This window comes from Protopterus annectens, chromosome 10.part0 (genome assembly GCF_019279795.1).
Source record: "Protopterus annectens isolate FY-2018-M chromosome 10.part0, PAN1.0, whole genome shotgun sequence".
NCBI classification, from domain to species: Eukaryota; Metazoa; Chordata; order Ceratodontiformes; family Protopteridae; genus Protopterus; species Protopterus annectens.
This window is the reverse complement of record NC_056744.1, coordinates 1,686,263,351-1,686,283,722: the sequence shown is the minus strand read 5'-3', so window position 1 is coordinate 1,686,283,722 and position 20,372 is coordinate 1,686,263,351. Positions and strand designations below refer to the sequence as shown.

At 42.7% G+C, this 20,372-nt stretch overlaps 1 protein-coding gene across 1 annotated transcript in view; it reads left to right on the top strand.

Moving 5' to 3' along the window:
- The window catches only part of LOC122814420 (tripartite motif-containing protein 10-like), a 142,794-nt gene extending 125,115 nt beyond the window's left edge, over positions 1 to 17,679 (top strand). Inside the window, exons 4-5 of the mRNA XM_044087002.1 lie at positions 8,542 to 8,865; positions 17,638 to 17,679. Coding sequence (XP_043942937.1) covers positions 8,542 to 8,865; positions 17,638 to 17,679 — 366 coding nt within the window. The remainder of the gene's footprint in view (positions 1 to 8,541; positions 8,866 to 17,637) is intronic.
- Positions 17,680 to 20,372: the final 2,693 nt, after the last annotated feature.

Below are 20,372 nucleotides of genomic sequence, written 5' to 3'. Positions count from 1 at the left end.
CATGACAAATTACCTCACCGGGTGGATCTTCTCACACAAGACAAGGAGGTCACCCATTCATCCTCACTTGTCCACTCTTCAAATGATACTGTAGGTGATAGGCGTTTGATCCCTTTTAAGCACTTCTTCTGAGGACCTGCTTTGGGTTCTGCAAGAGGCCAGGACACCCACTACCAGGGAATCGTACATGTCCAAATGGAAGAGATTTTCTTTCTAGTGCCTTTCGCGCCATAGGGATCCCCTATCTATGGTGGCTGCTCTGGTTCTCTTATTTGTGTGGTCTTCTCCATGCTGGGTTGGCATATTCTTCAGTCAAAGCTCACCTGTCAGCAATTTCTGCATTTCTGCCTTTGACTCCTGCTCTGACCTCTAGGTTTGAGGTGAAGCAATTTCTTAATGGTGGCCTTCATATCAGGCCTCCCAAAAAGCCTATTCCTCCTTCCGGGGACACAATTATGTACTTGAAAATTTGAGTTAGGCTCCTTTTGAGTCTTCTTCTTCTTCAACTTCTGTACCACACTGTACTTGGAAACTGTTCTTCTTTAAGCTCTCACCTCAGCCAAGAGAGTGTATGAGCTTTAGGGTCTCATGGCTATTCCTCCTTTCTTAGTTTTCCACAGATAGAGGTTTTTCTTAGTACATATCCTTCTTTTATGCCCAGGCAGTCAATGAATCATCCCGTAATCGGTCTATTCATCTTCCTTCCTTTTTTTCTTCTTTACATTCTGCCATTGAGAAGGTTCTTCACACCATGGATTTGCACTGACAGCTCAGGTAACATTTTGGGTAAAACTAAAGTTATTCACAAATCTGAGCAGCATTTTGTTTCCTTTCATCTCAGGACAAGGGGTTTGGCTATTTCTGAGCAAATCATCTCCTCCTGGATTTCTAGGGTCATTTTTTGTTATTGTTTTCATTGAAAATATATTTTCTCGTCAGTAAAGTTGCAATCTACTAGGGAATTTGCCTCCCTCTGGTGATTGTTTTTAAGAGTCTGATGCCAGTTCCATCCTTGAGGTTGCTACTTGGTCCTCTGTTTAAACTTTCACTGAGCATTACAAATTGGATGTTATTTCATGGGCCAGGCAGGCTTTGCCAGGGCTACCCTGCATGGATTTGTAAAGGGCTCTTCTGTACCTTCCTCTTACACTCCTGTACTCTCCCTTGGGTAAAGAATATTTCAGTAGTGATATGGAAGGACATAGCACAATTGTGTAAAATCTTAGCATAAATGTGAATGTCCTTTTCTTCACTGTTGCAGTATTCATTCCTTCTCTGCTACCCCCTTCAGGCTTGTCTTTGTCTTGCCCTTCTATCCAATGGGTTTATCATCATCATCTTCTTCTCCTGGATGTGCATGCTTTCCTTGTCCCTGTGGGCATTCCCCTTCTGGGGCATTTTCAGTTCTGAGTGCATGTTCATATGTTACCTTTATGACCTACTCCTTGTGTGGGGAGCATACATGTGACATGCAGTGTGTATAAGAACTAAAGACTATGGTATACTGCCCAGATGTTGGGCTTTCCTTGGCGGGAGATCCCTTATGTAAAGAATACTGCAACAGTGAAGAGATGTTTATCCACTGTGTGGTTAGATTTTACACAACTGTAGTTTCTTATTGGATGCTGGGACTAAATCACTGCACAACTGCTGCAGTGTTTGCATTCACTGATTTTCACATTGTAGAATTAAGCTTTCTATTTGTCAGCCCTATTTAATCTATTGGACTTGATTCATAAAGACTTGCTCTCCAATTGACTTAGCCTGGTACAGGTCTGGCCTGATTTCAAAAAACTTGATGTCCTTCAAGGATGCATCTGCAGTCATAACATATGGGTTGTCCTGCCTCAGGCAGCCCTTCGGTCGGCCGGATTCCAAAGTCTGGGTCTGGCCTCTGCTGATGTCGCACTTTCTCCCGACGTCAGAGAGTCTGGGGTATAAAAGCATCAGCTGACGCCATTTTCCCCAGTCTTTCTTGCCACACGGTGCCCGAAGCAGAAGCTGTTCGCAAGTGCCGGTCGGTCAGATCCAGTGAATTCAGCTACTGAAGACTTCGAAAAAAGCTAAGTACCCCGTTGGGGACTCTTTCTTGCCTCAGCTGATTTCAAAGTAAATAATTGTTTAACTTGTGGGAAACAAATACCTCATAAGGATTTCCATTCCTACTGCCTTCCTTGCTTAGGCCCAGACCACGACGTATCGGCCTGTTCAGCCTGTGCTTCCTTCAACCGACGAACTCTTAGACGTCGGTCGGAGTTTGCAGAGGAATTTTTTGGGGCCAGTTTTGCATATAAAATGCCATCGGAGACTCCGACTTCGCATTTGGTGAAAAAACGGAAGGACAAGGACCGACACTCGCGGCCCGCGGTTTTGGCTGAAACCACGATAAGGCCTACCGCGAGTATCTCGGTTTCGGCCGAAACAGAGTCCTCGGAGATTCCTACTTCCGAATACATTCAATCGACCACCGCGGCCCAGGAGGCCCCGGCTGAGTCGGCTACCGAGCTACCTACCGAAACCAGTGTCCAGGAAATGTCCGACACCATACCTTTGGACATTTCTACTCCTGCACGTGGGGCAGCTAGGCCCTCTGCTTCCATGTCCATTAAGGCCTTTTCTAGGGCTAAAGCTGCTAAACTTTCTAAAGCTTTGCCTACCAAGACTACCTCCCAGAGGCCTTCCTCTAGTTCTCGGATCCTCAGCCTTGCAGAGGACCTTATTTCTTTAATTCGAGGTTCACAACCTCACCCAGATAGGGCCTCTCACCCTCCACCTGACAAAAGGCCCAGGACTGACCCCTCTGACCCACACTCTTCTGATGAGTCCACGGATGGATCTGAGTTGTCAGACCACCAGGAGGAGGCTTATTCGCCTTATGAGGATTCCGATGCTGAGGAATCTATCCCTTCGGCCTCCCCTCCTGAAGAATTTTCCTTTGGTGAGACTCTGCACTCCATGAGAGAGCATTTTCAATGGCAATGTCAGGAATTCTCTGATTCTAGAAAAAGATTAAGGACCTTTTTGCATTTGCCTCAACATAGGCCCTTAGCTATACCTCCTGTTTTGAATGTAATTGATGATGTGTACAATGATGTCAGTACTTCCTCCAGCCCCTGCCAAACCTGATTGATACTACAGGGTCCCGGATTCTCATTTTCATCTGTATAAAGCCCATTCTGCAGACCCAGAAACTATTTCTCAGGGCCCTAAAGGGGTTACGGCCTCCACTGCCAAAAATCCTCTACCCTCTGAAAGAGAGTCTAGAGCTTTAGAGAGATGGGGAAAGAAAGTATATACTTCTGCAACTCTTTCTGTCAGGGCATTAAATTGTCAGTTTCATATGATACAGTACCAAGAGTATTTGTTAGGTGAACTGAATAAGAAACTTTCTTCTCCTGAACCCCTTGACCATAAATCCCTTCAGGATTTGGTACACAACTCGCAACAGGTTAGTAATCATTTCTTAAAATGTGGCTATGATGCATTGGAGGCTTCATTTAGGTCAGCTATGACTGGGGCAGTAATTCGTAGGCATGCCTGGCTGAAGGAACAATCTTTGCCAGACCATGTTAAAGCTAAACTCCTGGATGCTCCAATGGAGAAACAAAATTTATTTGGCTCCTCTGCTCAGGAGATCTTAAAAAAGGTTGAAGAAAAGGCAAAATCTGTGCAAACAGTTAAGGATTTCCTGCAAGTACAACCACCGAGATTCAGCAGAAACTGGCCTACTAAGAATTGGTCCTTTCCAGACTCAGATAGAGCCCAGAGAGGCAGGAACAGACGCCCTAGAGGCAGAGGCCAATCGAAGGGCTCCTACAGAGGCCGTCAGTGGCAGCCTGCCAACCAGAGGAGTAGTGCAACAGCAGCAACAACTACTACTACACCAGGACAGGCTCAATGACTTTATTCTGATTCCGCCTACCAGGGATCAACTGGAAGCACCCTTGGGCGGAAAGCTGGCTTTATTCTCAAAAAACTGGCATTATATTACAAGGGACACATGGACACTGCAAATAATAGACAAAGGATACAGGTTCCACTTCCACACTTTGCCAAAAAGAAATGGAATGCCAAACCTACCACCAAATCAGAGGGTAGAGGCTTTAAGGCAGATCAACAATTTGCTTCAGATGAAAGCTCTAGAAAAGGTACCACTTTCAGAACAAGGCCAAGGATTTTACTCCAGACTATTCCTTGTACCAAGAAAAGAAAATCAATGGAGGCCTATTCTCGACCTGTCCGCACTGAATACTTACCTCATTGTGCCAAAATTCAAGATGCTGACCCTACAGCAACTTCTTCCCATGTTGGGAAAGGAGTCTTGGCTGGTTACTCTAGATCTCAAGGAGGCATACCTGTACGTCCCTATTCGACCAAGCTGCAGAAGACACCTCAGATTTCTTGCAGGATCAGAGCATTATCAATTCTCAGCATTGCCCTTTGGCTTATCTACTGCACCCAGAGCATTCATGAAATGCCTGGCATCAGTAATTGCACACTGCAGACTTCAGGGGATTCAAATCTACCCATATCTGGACGACTGCCTAATACAAGCCGACAACAAGGGAAATTTGATAAAGGACTTGGCCTATGCCATCCACCTGCTGCAGGCCTTGGGATACACAGTCAACATCCAAAAGTCAAGACTTGTGCCATCCCAAAGAATAACCTTTTGGGTGCAGATCTGGACACAACCACCCAAATGGCCTTTCTCACAGAAGAAAAACAAAAACAACTTCCAGATTACTTCATGATTCTGACAAGACAAACTCAGCTTACTGCAAGGAAAATCCTGCAGGCCCTGGGTTACATGGCATCCTGCATAATTCTGATACCACAGGCCAGGCTACATATGAGAAAATTACAATGGTACCTAAGGAGTGTATGGTCTCAACACAGTCACAGTTTAGAAACCCTGATACCAATCATTTCTTGCCTTCAAAAGGAATTTCTGTGGTGGGCTCAGGCCTGCCAGTCCAACAGAGGGTTACCTTTCAACAAACCAAAAACGAGACAAACCATCACCACGGACGCTTCAGACCGAGGATGGGGAGCACACATGGAGGGCAAATGTATCCAAGGCCTATGGTCTCAAGGGCAGCTAAGCATGCACATAAACCAAAAGGAAATGCTGTCAGTGATGCATGCAATCGAGGCTTTCAAACCCTTCCTCCAACAAGGCCACCTGTTAATAAGGACAGACAACACCACGGTCATGTGGTACATAAACATGCAGGGAGGCACTCACTCTTACCCTCTATGCCGGCTGGCTATGAATCTATGGGAACTATGCCTGAAACTCAATATCCAACTACAGTTCCAGTTCATACCAGGAAAAGAGAATACACTGGCAGACAGCTTAAGCAGAACTACCATGGATGCACACAAATGGATGCTGCACCCAGACATCTTCCAACTCTTAGCAAAGGCATGGGGAATGCCGGAGATAGATCTGTTCGCCTCCCCCCTCAACCATCAACTGAAAACATTCTGCTCAAGGACATACCACCCACAAGCTTGGAGGGTGGACTCTCTCTTTCAGCTGGAAATCTCTAAAAGTATATGCCTTCCCACCTCTCCCATTAATGTACAAAGTTCTACTGAAGATCAGGGAGGAACAGCCAAGAGTGATACTGATAGCTCCAGACTGGCCAAGGCAACACTGGTATCCATTATTGAGAAGCATGTCTCAGGCAAAACCATGGCCTCTCCCCCTATGGCCTCTTCTTCTGACGCAGAACAATTTCAAGATCATGCATCCCAACTTGAAAACATTGCAGCTAACTGCCTGGAAAATTCCTTAAATCCCAATCAAACTGTTTTATCACAGAGAGTGAAGGACATTATCTTGGAAGCTCGCCGGCCTTCCACAAGGAAGACATACTCAGCTAAATGGAAAAGATTTCTCAATTGGAACACATCAAAAGGCTCAGGTGTGACAGTGGCAAGCATGACACATATTCTGGAATACTTAGCAGAATTGTTCCACAATGGCCTGTCCTATTCTTCCATTAAGATTCATGCCTCAGCAATTTCAGCAGAATACAATGTGGATCCACCTATCTTCTCACACCCTCTCCTCAGACAATTTCTGAGAGGGATCAAAAATATTAAACCTCCAAGAAGACCCCCTCTACCTGCTTGGGATCTCAACTTTGTGCTGGAGAAACTGACTCTTCCTCCTTTTGAACCAGCAGCATCAGCGGATCTACAGTTTCTGTCTTGGAAAACTGCATTCCTTCTGGCAATAACTTCAGCAAGAAGAGTATTTGAGTTACAAGCATTAATGGCAGTACAGCCATTCCTTATTTTCCATCAGGACAGAGTTTCACTAAGAACCAATCCTACTTTTATGCCAAAGGTGGTATCTAGGGTATCCTTGAACCAAGCTATCCACTTGCCTACGTTCTTCCCAAATCCACAGAATAGAGGGGAAAAACTGCTGCACACCCTGGATATACACAGACAAAACTACGCTACTACTTGGACAGAACTAAAACTAGCAGAAAAACTGACCAACTATTTGTAGCATATGCTACTGGGGTGCAAGGAAAAGCAATTTCCAAACAGACAATTTCAAAATGGATAGGAAATTGCATTCGATTTTGTTACTCCTTTCATGGAAAGACAGTTCCTGAAAACATCAGGCCTCATTCCACAAGGGCCACGGCCACCACTACAGCCTTCCTATGAGGGGTGGCTACCAAGGACATTTTAGAAGCTGCTACTTGGAGCTCCGTGCATACATTTGCCAATCATTACAATCTACCTTTATACTCCAGATCCAGAGCAGGTTTTGCTACTGCAGTCCTGCAGGGGATCTTAACTACACCATCCTTTTCTTAGTACCTCCTCCCCCAGATTGGCTATGGTATTCTACCCATATGTTATGACTGCAGATGCATCCTTGAAGGACATAGTACAGTTTTGTACCTACCATAAATGTAGATGTCCGATAGGTATGCATCTGCAGTCAGGTTTACCCTCCTACCCCTCTGTGGTATTCCTAGGGTACTTACCCCTCTTTTAGCTAGCTGGGGGAATCTATTATGGTGTATTTGTTTGTATATACATGTATATATTTATATAATTTTGCAAATGTTTGGAACCTTTTTAGCATTTATTCCAAATTTAGCCTTCCTAGAGGGCACCTGGCATCTGGGGCAAGAAAAACTGAGGATAATGGCGTTGGCTGATGCCTTTATACCCCAGACGCTCTGACATCGGGAAAAGTGCGACATCAGCTGAGGCCAGACCCAGACTTTGGAATCCGGCCGACCAAAGGGCTGCCTGAGGCAGGACAACCCATATGTTATGACTGCAGATGCATACCTATCGGACATCTACATTTATGGTAGGTACAAAACTGTACTTTCTCAGAGTGAGTGCTTTACTTTTGGTGTAAGACCTGTCTATAAACAGGCCTACCACTGGTGACCAGATTCCGAAAGATCTGCTCTCAGTCTAAGTAACTTATTTCAGTGTAAGGCCTCTATAAACAGACCTACACATGTCTTTTGGAATGTGGCCTATTGTGTATGATGATTTAACCTAATTGCTGTCAACCTAATTGCTGTCACTTTCCTCTACTGTTATGACCCCAGATATGGCCTAGTCACCATGGTTCCTCCTAACTTGTGTATAATGAACAGATACAGGACTGCCTAGGGCCTAGCCACCATGGTTCCTCCTAACTTGTGTATAATGAACAGATACAGAACTGCCTAGGGCCTAGCCACCATGGTTCCTCCTAACTTGTGTATAATGAACAGATACAGGACTGGCTAGGGCCTAGCCACCACGGTTCCTGCTAACTTCCATATAATGACCAGATACAGGACTGCTAGGGCCTAGCCACCATGGTTCCTCCTAACTTGTGTATAATGAACAGATACAGGACTGGCTAGGGGACTGAGCCCACATTTTACCTTACAGCAGAAAACTTCTTCCTTCTAAGAATTTGGCCTCTTTGCTCACCATAACTCCTGAAAACCAGAGACCACCAGGAGTCAATAGAAGAAGTCAGGTTGGTATAGAGACAGACAGTGTGGGGCTTACCTTATCCTTTATTCAGATCCAGCTTCACCTCCCTCTGAACACACAGCTCTTACATTACATTAATTATCAATATAGACTAAGGGTCATCTATGTAGAGTTTCCACTCTCATTCCTCCAGAGAGTATTATGGTGGCTTCACATTTCTTCCTTCCAGCCACACTGATGGGCTTAGTTAGGTTCAGAGTTTCTGGGTTCATAGTTAAATACTTGCTACCAGTCTGCAGACTTTTATAAGCCTAGACAATATAGAGGTCAGAATCAAACCCTTTACCTTGTATCTGTGAGGTAAAGACCTAACCATTAAGACAAACCCTCCCCTTAACCAGATCACCAGTTTTGCAGTCAGCTCCTGTGTGTCTGTTTCCGGCGAGCTTAAGTTTGTTCTTTCTGTCGTACAAGGTAAATATATGGACATAACTGGTATTGTGGTATGATAATGTATAGCAAGTTGACTTGTTCTTATCTGTATTACTTGTTTCACAGGAACATGCTATTAATTTAGAAAAATACATTGCAGAAGAGTTTGCAGAACTGCACCAGTTTCTTCATGACAAGGAGCAAAAACTCATTCAACAACTTAACAGCAAAGCGTCCGAAATTCTGAAAGAGATAGAAGAAAAATTTGAATGCATTAAAACTGGTGTCACAGAAATCCACTCAGCAGTGTCTGATATTAACTTTGGATTCAAAAAAGAAGTAGACATTCTGGAAGAGAGAAATGACACAGACAATCTGGCAACCACTGAGGAATCAGTGTTAGGTGACACCTCAGAACATGGAAAACACAAAACTAATGGTGTTCTATCAGTAAGTCCACTTTTGATTTTTGCTGTTGTACTTGCATGCCTTTCATTTTGGGAACTGAAACCTTAGGTTTGCAGCTGACATAAGAAACATTTCAGATAAAGTACCAGCAGTTTAAATCATATACAGTAATGTGCTTATTTTTTAATTACTTTTATTTGTCGTTTTTTTTTTTTTAATTTGTTCTGATCATTTGTCCGAAATTGGTCAATGGCTTTACATCAAGGCAAACCTTGTCACCTCCCAACATGCTGAAATAAACATACTGAGAACTGAAGTGCTTGAAAAACAACAAAATTAATTTCCTAACTTCTTCTTTCGGCTTTTCCTGGTTAGGGTCACCACAGCAGATCACCTGTCCGCTCATGATTGGCAGTAGAGTTTTATGGTGTTGAGTTGCCAGCCCAGCGCCAGACCTTCCTCTGAAGGTACACACATGCACGGACTCACGCTTAGGGCCAATTTAGAGTGTCCAATCCACCTATTGAATGTCTTTGGGATGTGGGAAGAAACCGGAGCACCCGGAGGAAACCCATGCAACCACAGGGAGGGCATGCAGACTCCGTACAGAAGACACCCCAACCGAGAATTGAACCGGAGAACCTGTTGCTGTGAGGTGGCAATGCTAGCCGCTGCATTACCGTGGCTGCCCATCAAAACAAACTCATTCAGAACAATTAAATGCCTCAACGCAACGTGTAGTAACTTTGAGAACTTTGGATGTCAGGTTAAGGTGACATCTTTCTTACTTGCAGACTTCATTGATCTCTTTGTTGAAATTAATTATACATTTGATGACTTTTGACTGGAAGACTAAGTAATGGCATCTCTTCTTTGAAAACTCTGATGCGTAATTGAAGCTGTGTCTTTTATGTACACAGTTTCTGACTGGTGGATGAAAATAGTGTAGCATAGCAGTTTTAGACAAATACAATTTCTTTACTTATTGCAGGACCCTTTTTATCAAGGGTTTGCTGCAAAGGATCATCAGGTAATAGGAAATACAAGGCAGTTGGCTCATGTGACCATTTATACCTGTCCGTACCCATCCTCAACCTGAACCTCCTTTGTCAGGGAGTGCCAGGCCAGTCGGACCAGGGTTGAAGTTGTGAACACCTGCCCAAACTTCCAGTTCCTGGTTTAAGGCAGATAATGTATTACACTGCTTAATTTGCAGTAGAAGTCCGTTCCAGAGATGGGAAAGGTGTTGTGTAATGAATCTCTCTTTCTACATTGTTTTATTTACGTGGTGTAGATTTAGATCCCTTGTGGACTATTCCATTCATGGAGATTCCAAAGATCAAGGACCACCAAGTTCCTAATGGCTTGAATGGCAAGGCATAAGTCTCTGCTCAGAAGTCTAAGATATTTAATAAAAGGACAGTCCTTCCATTTTTTTCAGATAGCTTAGGGTTTTTTAACAGGTGATCTTCCTAGTTAGGAGACTCTGATGTCTTATTAGTTGTTAGATAAGCCTAGTAGGATCTATTCCAGAGAGGACATTGTATTCAATAATTGGCATAATCAGTGCTGAGTATAATGGGACAGTGACCTGTTTGGACTGGAAGGTGTCTCCTTGTTGATCAGCTGTGGTAAGTAGAAATGCTTCCTGACTTCTGTTACATGATAATCAAAGGAGAAGGAATTGTTAACCAAAGTACCAAGATCTCTAACTACATTCTCATTTTAAAGTGGGGTACTGATGTCAAATACTGGAAGGAGGGAATATTTACCAAACAGAATAATGTTACACTTGTTAGGATTTCATTTAAGCCCATTACTAGCAGATCAGCATTCTTTTCACATGGCTTTGAGTATCAAATGGTCACTTGACAATGGCTCTCAGTTTGCAGTCAACTACAAACCTGGTTAGCCAGAGGTCTTGGTTGATAGTCTGGAAATCAGAAAAGTAAATGCTAAACAAAACAAGTCCCAACACAGAACACAATTGGTTACCTCCATACTCTTTTTTATGAAGCACCTGCTACCTACACTGTATGGATTCTATCCTTCAGCCAGTTTGCTGTTCATCTTACTATATGGGAGTCTTTTTATAATGCATTGAGCATACTATCTATCCTAATGTAGTGCCAAAGGCCTTGACCAGGTCAATGTTTGCTGTGTATACATCATGGCTGATGTCAGTAGCTTGTGTTACTCTTTCAAAGACGTTACCCAGATTCATTAGAAAGGATCTACACTTCACAAAGCCAAACTGCTGCAACTCTAGCCGGATGAGATTTTTCATGCCTTAGTTAATCAGGTTAGTTACAATATGCTCCATGGCTTTGCATATGAGACTTGTCAGGCTGATGGGCCTGTAATTCCCAGGATCAGTGATGTGGCCACCATTGTGAAGTGACATCACTATTATGCACTGAACGTCGGTAGTTAAACATGGGTTAAATAGTTTGAGTTGCTCCACAAGTACTTGCATGTACTGTTTATTAAACAGCAATGTATATTATCAAGTACCGTGCAGGAAGTGTATTAGTCTTTGAGAGTACCTTTAGTACGTGAACCTTGGTCATGTTGATGGTGGGGAAGGAGGGGGTTTAGGTATTCAGGGATAAGGAGGTTTGACTCATCATTTCCACAGTGAAGTTGGGACTCAGTTTGTTAGCTAGTATATTTGTAATGTCTACTGAGTCAGAGTTAGTGGTGCCATCTTGAGTAAGTTCTGAACAGTCTTTTGTATTTCTTTCTTTCATAACACATAACTAAAGAAGTATTTGTTGTCCTCAAGTTCATGGACTGCCCTAATAGTCCTATTATTTTTAAAGTTTTAGTCATTTTCTAATGTCATGCTTGATTAGAGGGTCCTTCGATCTGATTTGTATTTTAAGGAGTTTTTTTTTTTCTTTTATTGCAAATTTTGCTCTGTTGGACACTGGGGTGGTTTCATTTTAAACCTTTTATTGTATTTAGAGCTGATGCATAATGTCAGTTGTATACATTTATATAAGTGGGCAGTGAACTCTTGTGTAGCTCCCTTCTCTGGAGGAGTATGACATTAAGCTAGAATGTGTGAATCTTCAAACTTTATCATAGAATTTGGTAAGACTTGTAGATTTTTAATCATTGAATTCTGAGATATTGTGAAATTTAGAGGTTTTAGTCATTAATGTGATTAGTGAATGAACGCACTTTACCAGGGAAGGAGATACCGGTGGAATAGTGCATGAAAAAAGCTATATTTGTAAGGACTAAAGAATATTAGGCCTGTATGCATAATCTGTTCCAGGGAACTTTTGTTTATGAAACAAAGAACTTTTGGGTGTATCCTACAATTGAGGTATAGATTCATGGGTAGTTAGTCTCCCAAAAAATTAAGTTTTTGTTTATAGGTAGTTCATTGATTTACATTTAAGAACCTTGCGTGATTATTATGAGTCACAGAGGAAGTACTGTAACAGGCGATGAAATGATAGCTGTGTTTATGGGTCCCTGGAAATGTATCTAGAGGTGATGTGGTCCATAACAGATATGGAGATGCTATCACAACTGCCACGGAGTCTGAAGACATAATAGATACCAAACCTTGCTATAGGCAGAGTGCTTTCTTAACATTTAAAATAAATTTCAGTAATTAAACATGGAGGTGCTTCAAATGTAAGAGGGCCTCAATGTTGAAGTATGTTGAAGGCTTGGAACAAGAGAGGCAGGCTGTCCATGGCAGAGCATGTAGGACTGTCTAGCATTTCATCTCATATTGACACTTATTGGATCTGGTACCAAATATTTAGCCAACTGTTGATGCTACTTATTTTGTCTTTGTACTTGGTCATCATTCTTGGGAAGGAAGGAAGGATTACTGTCAGGACCAGAATCTTCCCTGCATGTTGTGATTGCATGAAGCTTCTGATGTGCCTCTCTACAAATCCCTCAGAGTTTTGCATGCCAAGTCATTCACTCCCACAGAGTTATATATGCCAGCTGTAAGTACCTTAAGGTCTCCTGATATGTCAGACATCTTGGCATCTGAAAGACAATTCTCCATCACCTGTTGTCCAGAGAGGACAGATGATATTTTTGAGTGTAGAGTCATCTATCATTAAAACATTTTTATTTGTAGAGTAGTCTGGTGTACTGGATCTGAAATTATTTAAATCCCGGTGACTCTTTGTTGGAAGTATGCCAGAAGGTGATATGGTGTTAAATTTTCACTGAAACTTAGTCTTCATGGATCTAGGAGGCTTTGGCAGCAACTTTTTACAGCCACCGAATAAGACATTATGAAGTGGGTTAGTGTAGACTGTTTTGCAATGTGTGATGCCCACTGTCCACTTCCTTCAGAAGGAAATCAGTTTGTGTGTGTTGACTTTTAATGAAGGTCTGGATCAAAATGTTAAGTAACTGTAAAAGAGAAAGTATGTAAAAAAAAATTATTCCATCTAAAGAATTTCACCCAGTGAACAATTGATAACAATTGGGTGTGTACCATCATTCTGCCAAAAACAAGCATTACCAACCTAAGAATGCACACCATTGCTACATATTTGTTTTAAACGAAATGCGATGATTATCAATAGTGATCTCCCCTCTCCTGCTATTTCCAGTTAAAACAAAAAGGCAGACTAACACTAGTTCGCCTGCACATACTGTTGCTTTAGACAACCAGTAATTTTGACATGCCATTTCTGTGTTGGAGTTGCCGTCAGAGAATTGCTTAATCTGAAAATAATCACTAAAAGAGTAAGTGATGCCTGTCTAACCCAATCTCATAGTCTTGGGAAAACATGTCGAAGGAGGTGTGCTTAACCCAGTAGCAAAAATGTCATGTCATCCAAAGGTGGGAGCTAAGCTCTAGGTGCATCTATAGTGTCTTCCGTCCTTTTTAACCCAAAAGTGTTTGTGTAAGGGGGCAGGACAGTATCCTGTTTGCATATGGGTTATTTGGTTATGAACAGTGCCAGCACAGATCAAATGATTCTATCATTTTAACATGCAGAAGGGGTTTTGACATTTATTAAATGAGTGCTATCAAAGGGGCATGTAATTGTTTTCACCAAGCTGTCAGAGCATCATAAAATGTATATCTTAGATATGGTAGTTGGTTTAAATTTGCAAGTATTCTTTTTTGAGTGAAAGGGGCTGGTGAAACAAAACATTTATACATTTCTGACACTTGGTTGCGGCAGACCCATGTGTATATTTGTGTAACCAGTGCCTTTTGATGGTGTCATGTGAGCAGAGGAATTTGATGAATGGCATGTTTGAAAAAAACTGAAATTTAGCTGTAAGAACTGCTTTAAAAGTACAGCAGATCAGGGTTTAGAATTATTTTCAAACAATGACAAGTTTAAAACTAAAAAGACACAACTTAATGCAGATCTGTGCAGAAACATTTCCTGAGATTGCCACTTAGACTGAAAGGCTAGGCTGTTTGTCTGTCTGGACATCTTCAGAGTTCCATGATCTCCCTAACATATCTTATCCTTTCTGGGCTTATGCCTACCTCAAGTCTTGATCAAGATCTTACAGTCATTTCTGACAGATTTCATACCATTACGGGATGCAGTCCACATCTGCATACAGATCAGCTTGTGATTCCTCCTTAATATTAATGCCACGATGGAAGCTCAGGAACATTAGCACTGGTTGGCTGCAGCATACAGTTTCCTCTTGTTCACTATGTGGGTTGTACATTGAATGTAAAACGCACTGCAACATTTTGGCTGTTGAGACAACCCTGTAAATGGAAGTTGGAGTAAAAAAGGGAGCAACATCTTAACTCATTAACCCTGACTACCGTCTCATGGCGCCTCTGTGGTTACACCCGAGCTCGCTGTGAGGCAATAGTAACCGCATGCTTTTCCACCCGAGTGCCTTCTCCCAGCTCACACAACCTTTGCAATCAGATTGTAACTCCAATGTTGAAAATTAAGCTGAAAAAGTAACTGAACTTTGCCAGTTATCTTGCCAGCTTAAATTTAAGCATGGAGTTACACGGTGTTCATATTTCATTTTTCTGAGAAAATCGGCTTGCAATTCACTGTGTACTTTCCTCTGCATAGCAAGTCGATTTTCTATTCGTATCATCAAGCAGGCGGCGGTGTCCAATGACATTCTTATAAGGCAAGCCATGACTTTCTTAACACCTGCACCCCCTGCCCTAAAAATCCTTTGCTCAGTGCAAATAAATAGGGGATCCAACAGTAACAATTCCCTTTTTTTTTTTTTTTGCTGTTTGTTGAATTTACTGCTGGATCCCTCTATTTATCCTGCTGCTAACTTCATGACCGGAGATCTGTCTGCGAGACTTTTGCTACACACTGTTTCCCCTCCAACCAGATTAAGGTAAGATGGTGCCTTGTTTTACTCGGTTACTCACGTAATGTTGCTACAGTAAAAGCTGCTACTATACTAATCGTTTTTTTCAGTTAATTATTTTTAAACTGTATATGCCTTTCCAGCTATCTGCTGTAGGCTGATGGTCTCTTTGAAGTACTGGCCCACCCCAACAATCAACATAATTTCTGATTCCTCTGTCATCTCGGTAGCACAGCAGTTACTTTACTTTATTCAGGATGTAGGGAATCTTAGTTTTCAATGTAGGAGAAGTTACATGATTTCCCGTAGCTCATAAGCCGAGTCTCAAAACTACTTTGTATACCACAAAAAATAAGAACGTCCTTTTTATAATCAGTGTAGATAAATGCTCTTGTAAATCTTTTTCTTTTGGCTATGAAACACTAGTTTCTTTTCTGGTTCCGTTGTGGGCACTAGCTTTACTTTTCGGTTATTGGATTTATGAGTTTGGTAGGCTTTTCGCTTAGTGTTTGTGTGAGTGTGTGTTTTTCTCTGTGAATGCATGCATGAAAGTAGATTGTATGTGTCTGTGAATGCAGAGTAGATTGTGCATGTATGTATTAGGGAAAGTGAACAGTGTATGAGAGAATGGACGGTGCGTGCATGACAGCAGTTTGTATGTGTGTGTGAATGCAGCAGTGACTGGGCACAGATGTAGGAGAGAGTGAACGGTGTATGCGAGAATGAACGCTGCATGCATGACAGCAGTTTGTATGTGTGTGTGAATGCAGCAGTGACTGGGCACAGATGTAGGAGAGAGTGAACGGTGTATGCGAGAATGAACGCTGCATGCATGACAGCAGTTTGTATGTGTGTGTGAATGCAGCAGTGACTGGGCACAGATGTAGGAGAGAGTGAATGGTGTATGAGAGAATGAACGCTGCATGCATGACAGCAGTTTGTATGTGTGTGTGAATGCAGCAGTGACTGGGCACAGATGTAGGAGAGAGTGAACGGTGTATGCGAGAATGAACGGTGCGGGCATGACAGCAGTTTGTATGTGTGTGTGAATGCAGCAGTGACTGGGCACAGATGTAGGAGAGAGTGAACGGTGTATGAGAGAATGAACGGTATGCGTGACAGCAGTTTGTGTGTGTGAATGCAGCAGTGACTGGGCACAGATGTAGGAGAGTGAACGGTGTATGCGAGAATGAACGGTGCGGGCATGACAGCAGTTTGTATGTGTGTGTGTGAATGCAGCAGTGACTGGGCACAGATGTAGGAGAGAGTGAACGGTGTATGAGATAATGAACGCTGCATGCATGACAACAGTTTGTATGTGTGTGTGAATGCAGCAGTGACTGTGTACGGATGTAGGAGAGAGTGAACGGTGTATGAGAGAATGAACGGTATGTGCATGACATCCGTTTGTATGTGTGTGAATGCAGCAGCGACTCTTCTCTTCAGCAATACTACTGAGTTTTGTTATTGTCATGTCATTGTCCTTTTAGCACATGGCCTTGTTAGGGCCTGAGTGAAAGTAATGTTCTGCCAGCATTCATTCTAATCTTCTGCAAATATACTGACCTGAACTTTGCTACATTGGTTGTATAAAATGCCATAACAGTTATACCTGCAGCCATCACTGTCACACAAGTGAATTTCTCTTTAATTTGCCATGCTTAAAATTGATTTTGTCCCAGTTTGAGCATCAGAAGGTGTGGCACAGACAACGCCAATGCAAAACTATTTCACTCTTCCCTTCCTCCATGTCGAACATATTATTTAGCTACCACTCTACAAACAAACAAATGGTGCCCTATTAATGCTTTTATGTTACCACTTTTTAATTCAGCTTTGTCCTTCTGTTTTTCCCTCCATTTGCCATCCTTCTTAGAATCCTTCTGTATGCTGCTTGTCTGCATATATTCTTCCTGTCTCAGAAAACATTGATTTTATAAATTTTATTTCACTTATAACACTGCAGATTCTTTACAATGCATCCAAAGACTTGTATTATTCTGTGTTGAATTTTCAGTTGACAAATGAATGTGGGTTTTATTCTAGGAACTTATTTTCACTTCATATCCTATATTTTCTTCTGGTTCTTGTCAAGATTTGAGCAGTAGTGTAATGGTCTAAAAATGATGCGATACTTCTTGCACTAGCTTTGATACTGGTAAACATAAACAGCACATCTCTAAACCCTAAGTAGGTGTGTCAGATATTTATCTTGCAGTTGTTGTACGTGTAGGTTTTCTGAAATGTGTTAATATTATTGTAAAAAGATTGGGACGAAAACAACATTTTCACTCCAGATGTGCAGGGACAGCACTTCTAAAGTGCATTCAGTCTGAGGTTTACGAGTTGTTACATGTAGACATATCCTATTTTAACCCTGATGGGTTATCATCATTTGGGTTTTATAGAACGTTGATAACTGAAAACTTGGTAGTCCTGTGTAGTTAACTGTACAATTTTAGCTCATTGTGTATACTGTGTTTTGTATTGTTCTACATTTAGGTGTTTGACATTTTAAACACTAAACGTGGATACATTGCCTAAGAATACAAAAGCTTTTAAGATAGACCGTCCCGCACTTGTTGAATTGATGTGGACATACAGTTCATAGCTGAAACTTATGCTGTTCCAGTTTGGAAAACATATAGGATGAGCCAGTACAAGCTCAGCATAGTGTGTCAAGGCTCTCGCACAGACCTACCAACACCTAAAGATTTCTGTAAAAAAAAAAAAAAAAAAGCAAATTTTCTGAAGGTGTCCATTGTAGATGTGCTTCAAGGATGCACCTGCAGTCATCACATATGGGTTGTCCTGCCTCAGGCAGCCCTTCGGTCGGCAGGATTCCAAAGTCTGGGTCTGGCCTCGGCTGATGTCGCACTTTCCCCGACGTTAGAGTGTCTGGGGTATAAAAGCATCAGCCGACGCCATTTTCCCCAGTCTTTCTTGCCACGTGGTGCCCGAAGCAGAAGCAGTTCGCAAGTGCCGGTCGGCCAGCTCCTGTGATTCAGCTACCGAAGACTTCGAAAAAGCTAAGTACCCCATTGGGGACTCTTTCTTGCCTCAGCCGATGTCAGATAAAGTAAATAATTGTTTAACTTGTGGGAAACAAATACCTCATAAGGATTTCCACTCTTACTGCCTCCCTTGCCTAGGCCCAGACCACGACGTCTCGGCCTGCTCAGCCTGTGCTTCCTTCAACCGACGAACTCTTAGACATCGGTCGGAGTTTGCAGAGGCATTCTTTGGGGCTAATTTTGCGTACAAGATGCCGTCGGAGACTCCGACTTCGGATTTGGTTAAAAAAACGGAAGGACAAGGACCGACACACGCTGCCCGTGGTTTCGGCTGAAACCACGGTCAGGCCTACCGCGAGTGTCTCGTTTCGGCTGAAACAGAGTCCTCGGTGCTTCCTATTACCGAGTCCACTCAACTGACTACCTCGGCCCCGGCCGAGTCGGTTATTGAATTACCTACTGAAACCGGTGTCCAGGAAATGTCCGACACCATGGCTCACAGATTCTCAGCCTAGCAGAGGATTTTATCTCTTTAATTAGAAGTTCTCAACCTCACCCGGACAGGGGCTCTCAACCACCACCAGACAAAAGGCCCATGGTTGAGCCCTCTGACCCCCACTCCTCAGATGAGTCCACGGATGGCTCTGCTTTGTCAGACCCCCAGGAGGAGGCTTATTCGGCCTACGAGGATTCTGATGCTGAAGATTCTATTCCTTCGGCCTCCCCTCCTGAAGAGTTTTCATTTGGAGAGACACTACACTCTATGAGAGAACATTTTCAATGGCAGGGCTAGGAATTTTCTGATTCTAGAAAGAGATTAAGGACCTTTTTACATTTACCTCAGCATAGGCCTTTAAGCTATACCTCCTGTTTTGAATGTTATTGATGATGTGTACTCTGATGTTAGTACAGCCCCTGATTCTCTCCCTCCGGCTCCTGCCAAACCTGATAGGTACTACAGGGTCCCGGATTCTCATCTACACCTGTACAAGGCCCACTCTGCAGACCCAGAAACATTTTCCCAGGGCCCAAAAGGGGTTGCAGCTGCCACTGCTAAAAATCCTCTACCCTCTGAAAGGGAGTCTAAAGCTTTAGAGAGATGGGGTAAGAAAGTGTATACTTCTGCAACTCTTTCCATGAGGGCATTAAATTGTCAATTTCATATGATTCAGTACCAAGAGTATTTGTTAGATGAATTGCATAAGAAGCTGTCTTCTTCTGAACCCCTTGACCGTAAATCACTTCAGGATCTGGTACATAACTCACAGCAGGTTAGTAACCATTTTTGCAGTGTGGTTATGATGCATTGGAAGCTTCATGTAGGTCAGCTATGACAGGGGCAGTTATACGTAGGCATGCCTGGCTGAAGGAACAATCTTTACCAGACCATGTTAAAGCTAAGCTTCTGGATGCTCCAATGGAAAAGCAAAAATTATTTGGTTCCATGGCTCAGGAGGTCATAAAGAAGTTTGAAGAAAAGGCAAAATCTGTGCAAACAGTCAAGGACTTTCTGCAAGTACAACCACCGAGATTCAGCAGAAATTGGCCTACTAAGAATTGGTCCTTTTCGGACTCAGACAGATCCCAGAGAGGCAGGAACAGGCGTACCAGAGGTAGAGGGCAAGCTAGAGGCTCCTACAGAGGCAGTCAGTGGCAGCCTCCCAACCAGAGAGGTAGTGCAGGAACAACAACTGCTACACCAGGACAGACTCGATGACTTTATTTTGACTCCGCCGACCAGGGCTCAATTAGAAGCACCATTGGGCGGAAAGCTTTCTTTATTCTCAAAAAATTGGCATTACATTACAAGGGACACATGGACACTGCAAATAATAGACAAAGGATGCAGGTTCCATTTCCACACATTGCCAAAAAGAAAAGGAATGCCAGACCTGCCACCAAATCAGAGGGCAGAGGCTTTGAAGCAAATTACCAAATTAATACAAATGAAAGCCATAGAAAAGGTACCTCTTTCAGAACAAGGCCAAGGATTTTATTCCAGATTATTCCTTGTTCCAAGAAAAGAAAATCAATGGAGGCCTATTCTCGACTTGTCCGCACTGAATACTTACCTCATTGTGCCAAAATTCAAAATGCTGACTCTACAGCAACTTCTTCCCATGCTGGGCAAGGAGTCTTGGCTGGTGACTCTAGATCTCAAGGAGGCATACCTGCATGTCCCTATTTGACAAAGTTGCAGAAGACACCTCAGATTTCTTGCAG